This window comes from Trichechus manatus, unplaced genomic scaffold, assembly GCF_000243295.1.
Source record: "Trichechus manatus latirostris isolate Lorelei unplaced genomic scaffold, TriManLat1.0 scaffold00021, whole genome shotgun sequence".
NCBI lineage: Eukaryota > Metazoa > Chordata > Mammalia > Sirenia > Trichechidae > Trichechus > Trichechus manatus.
In genome coordinates this window covers 10,224,194-10,227,754 of record NW_004443957.1, presented here as the reverse complement: position 1 = coordinate 10,227,754, position 3,561 = coordinate 10,224,194, and the positions used below count along the sequence as shown (strand labels likewise).

At 37.9% G+C, this 3,561-nt stretch overlaps 2 protein-coding genes across 2 annotated transcripts in view; one reads left to right on the top strand and one right to left on the bottom strand.

Annotated features, from left to right (window-relative positions):
- Positions 1 to 639, bottom strand: part of TEX50 (testis expressed 50) — a 2,080-nt gene extending 1,441 nt beyond the window's left edge. The window contains exon 1 of the mRNA XM_012554523.1: positions 316 to 639. Within this exon, the coding sequence (XP_012409977.1) occupies positions 316 to 639 (324 nt within the window). The remainder of the gene's footprint in view (positions 1 to 315) is intronic.
- The window catches only part of ANKRD45 (ankyrin repeat domain 45), a 30,116-nt gene that overhangs the window by 11,124 nt on the left and 15,431 nt on the right, over positions 1 to 3,561 (top strand). The window lies entirely within an intron of this gene.

The following is a 3,561-nucleotide window of genomic DNA, read 5'->3' as shown; positions in this document are numbered from 1 at the left end:
TGGTCTTCCTTATTCATCGTTCTACTCTCACATGCATATAACGCAATTGAAAATACCATGGCTTGGGTCAAGTGCACCTTAGTCTTTAGGGTGACGTCTGTGCTTTTGAACACTTTAAAGAGGTCTTTTGCAGCAGATTTGCCAAATGCAGTATGTTGTTTAATTTCTTGACTCCTGCTTCCATGGGTGTTGATTGTAGGTCCAAGTAAAATGAAATCCTTGACAACATGGTACCTGCCCTTAAAGAAACTGATAATCTTATGTCTTAAGTTTTTTTAGATTCTGTAACTTTTACTATTTACATCACTAATTCACCTTTTTTTGGTGTTTCTTCCATTTCATCCACAGGTAATGCACAGATAAAACAGACAGGATTAAAAAGATAGCTTGAACTAAAATGTAAAACAGATGCAGACAACTCTGAAATATATCTGTGTTAGCAAAACTGCAGCATAATTTGTTCAGAGGGTAGGGTAGGCAGTGAGATGAAGAAGGCTTAACTTTCAGATAGTGTACTTCTTCGGGAAAAATCTCCCATCCAACCTTTGTCCAGATAGTTCCATCACAAATGCAGAAGCTCCCTCTGAAGAAGCAGATAAACAACAGAGGAAAAATCAGAGATTGTCCTTGAATGGACATTTTTCTTTCCCAACTGGAAAAAAAAAATCAATGGCCAAAAAATTGGTCAGAAACAAAGTAGAAAAGTGCCCCGAAATTTAGTTAAGATAGTGCTTCAGTCAAGGCATTTCAGATAATCTTGCTAGTCAGCAAAATTTATGCTGATGATCATTGTAACATCAGCCATTCTGATTCAGGAATAAGTTCAGTGACATCATAAAGAACCACATTGGAACTAAAAGATGTCACCTAGCCAATCACCTTTGTTTCTTAGGGGTACTTTTTGCTGCTTTTTGCCAGAATGGTTTCAGCTTGTTCAGTTTTGTGAAAGAATAAAGACTTTACTAATATTTTATCAGCTTATAAATTCAAACTGTAATCATATTAATAGAATTTGATAGAAACAATTTACCCATATCCTTCTAACCCCTCTTCTGAAGTACAGCAGCTTTACATATGCTTTAAAAACAGCTATCCCATTTTCACACAGCCTAGCATCTGCTTCTGTTTTCTCACTGTGGAATGCCCTTTCTTTCAAATAGATCAACAAATATTGAGTACGTCCCTCATTTTTGACATATTTTCCTTTGGTTTCTTTGGTGCTATGAGTTGGAATCAACTCGATGGCAACGGGTATCAGGTAGTCAGGGAAGGTGGCATGATATATGGTAAAAAAATGAGAATAGACCTTGACTTTAAGGAGCTTACAGTCTGGAGGTAGAAGCAAAGAGTAAGATAATAAAAATTACAAGATAGATTGAAATGAGAGCTAAATCAAATTGTAATCATGTAATAGTTGATAGAGCAATGAGTGCTACCTTGGGGGAACTAGGAAGTTTCACAGAAGAAGTGCACTTGAGCTGGGCCTTGAAGAGTGGATAGAATTTTGGTAGGTGGCACATGTGGAGCGGGCCTCTAAGGTTGAATAAACATAGCAAGCAAAGAAATGCTGTGTAAATATTCATAGAACAAATGTTAATTGAGCATCTACTATGTGCTAAATACTATTCTAGGAGCTGGGGGTAAAAAACTGGGCACAAAACAGAATCTTTACCTTCATGAAACTTACTTTCTAGTATAAGGACACAGACAGTAATTATATCTAAATCTATACAGCTATTTCTATGGAGTGCTGTGGAGAAAAAGTAGAGTGGGAAGAGGGTTAGGAAGTTGCCAACAAGTGAGTGAGTGAGTGTGTCTGTTATTTTATAGAGGGCAATCAGGAAAGGCCTCTCTGAAAAGGTGATGCTTGAGCACAGACCTGAAGGAATTGAAGGAGTGAGCAATGATGATATCTGGGGATGGGGAACAGGAAGTGAATAATGGGCAGAATCTCTGGACGAGTGTTGGAGGGGATGAAGCTGGAAAGATAGTTTATGACTAGATAATCTTGAAGCGCCCTGTATTTTATTCAGTAGGAAACAAGGAGTCATTTATAGAGTCTTGATAAGAGTAGTGACATAATAATAAACATTTATTAAGTGCTTGGCAATGTGCCAGGTACTATGCCAAGATATTTGCATGAATTATACTGCATTTTATTTAATTCTCACAATAACCCTATGAGGATTGTACTATTCTACCTCCATTTTGTAGATGAGGAAACTGAGGTTAGAGTGATTAAGTAATTTAAGATATGATGTCATTAAAGGAGTCCTTGGAATAAACTCACTCCTCCAGCAAATATGTTTTTGCACCAACATAAATGGCTACTATACACGTGGACCTTGCCAGATAGAATACATAGGAATCAAATTGACTACGTCTGTGGAAAGAGACGATGGAAAAGCTCAATATTCTCAGTCAGAACAAGACCAGGGACCGAGTGCAGAAGAGACCATCAATTGCTCATATGCAGGTTCAAGTGGAAACTGAACAAAATTTGAACAAGTCCACGAGAGCCAGAGTATGACCTTAAGTATCTCACGCCTGAATTTAGAGACCATCTCAAAAATAGATTTGACGCATTGAACACTAATGACTGAAGACCAGATGAGTTGTGGAATGACATCAAGGACATCATACATAAAGAAAGCAAGAGGTCATTAAAAAGACAGGAAAGAAAGAAAAGACCAAAACGAATGTCAGAAGAAACTCTGAAACTTGCTCTTGAATGTCAAGTAGCTAAAGCAAAAGGAAGAAACGATGAAGTAAATGAGCTAAACAAAAGATTTCAAGGGGTGGCTCGAGAAGACAAAGTAAAATATTATAATGACATGTGCAAAGACCTGTAGATAGAAAACCAGAAGGGAAGAACATACTTGGCATTTCTCAAACTGAAAGAACTGAAGAAAAAATTCAAGCCTCAAATTGCAATATTGAAGGTTCTACAGGGAAAATATTAAACGACGCAGGAAGCATCAAAAGAAGATGGAAGGAATACACAGAGTCACTATGCCAAAAAGAATTGATCAACGTTCAGCCATTTCAGGAGGTAGCATATGATCAGGAACTGATGGTACTGAAGGAAGAAGTCCAAGCTGCGCTGAAGGCACTGGCGAAACACAAGGCTCCAGGAAGTGACCGAGTATCAATTGAGATGTTTCAACAAATGGATGCAGCGCTGGAAGTGCTCACTCATCTATGCCAAGAAATTTGGAATACAGCTACCTGGCCAACTGACTGGAAGACATCCATATTTATGCCTATTCCAAAGAAAGGTGATCCAACTGAATGTGGAAATTATTGAACAATATCTTTAATATCACACGCAAGTAAAATTTTGCTGAAGATTATTCAAAAGTGGCTGCAGCAGTATGTCAACAGGGAACTGCCAGAAATTCAAGCTGGATTCAGAAGAGGATGTGGAACCAGGGATATCATTGCTGATGTCAGGTGAATCCTGGTTGAAAGCAGAGAATACCAGAAAGATGTTTACCTGTGTTTTATTGACTATGCAAAGGCATTTGACTGTGTGGATCATAACAAATTATGGATAACATT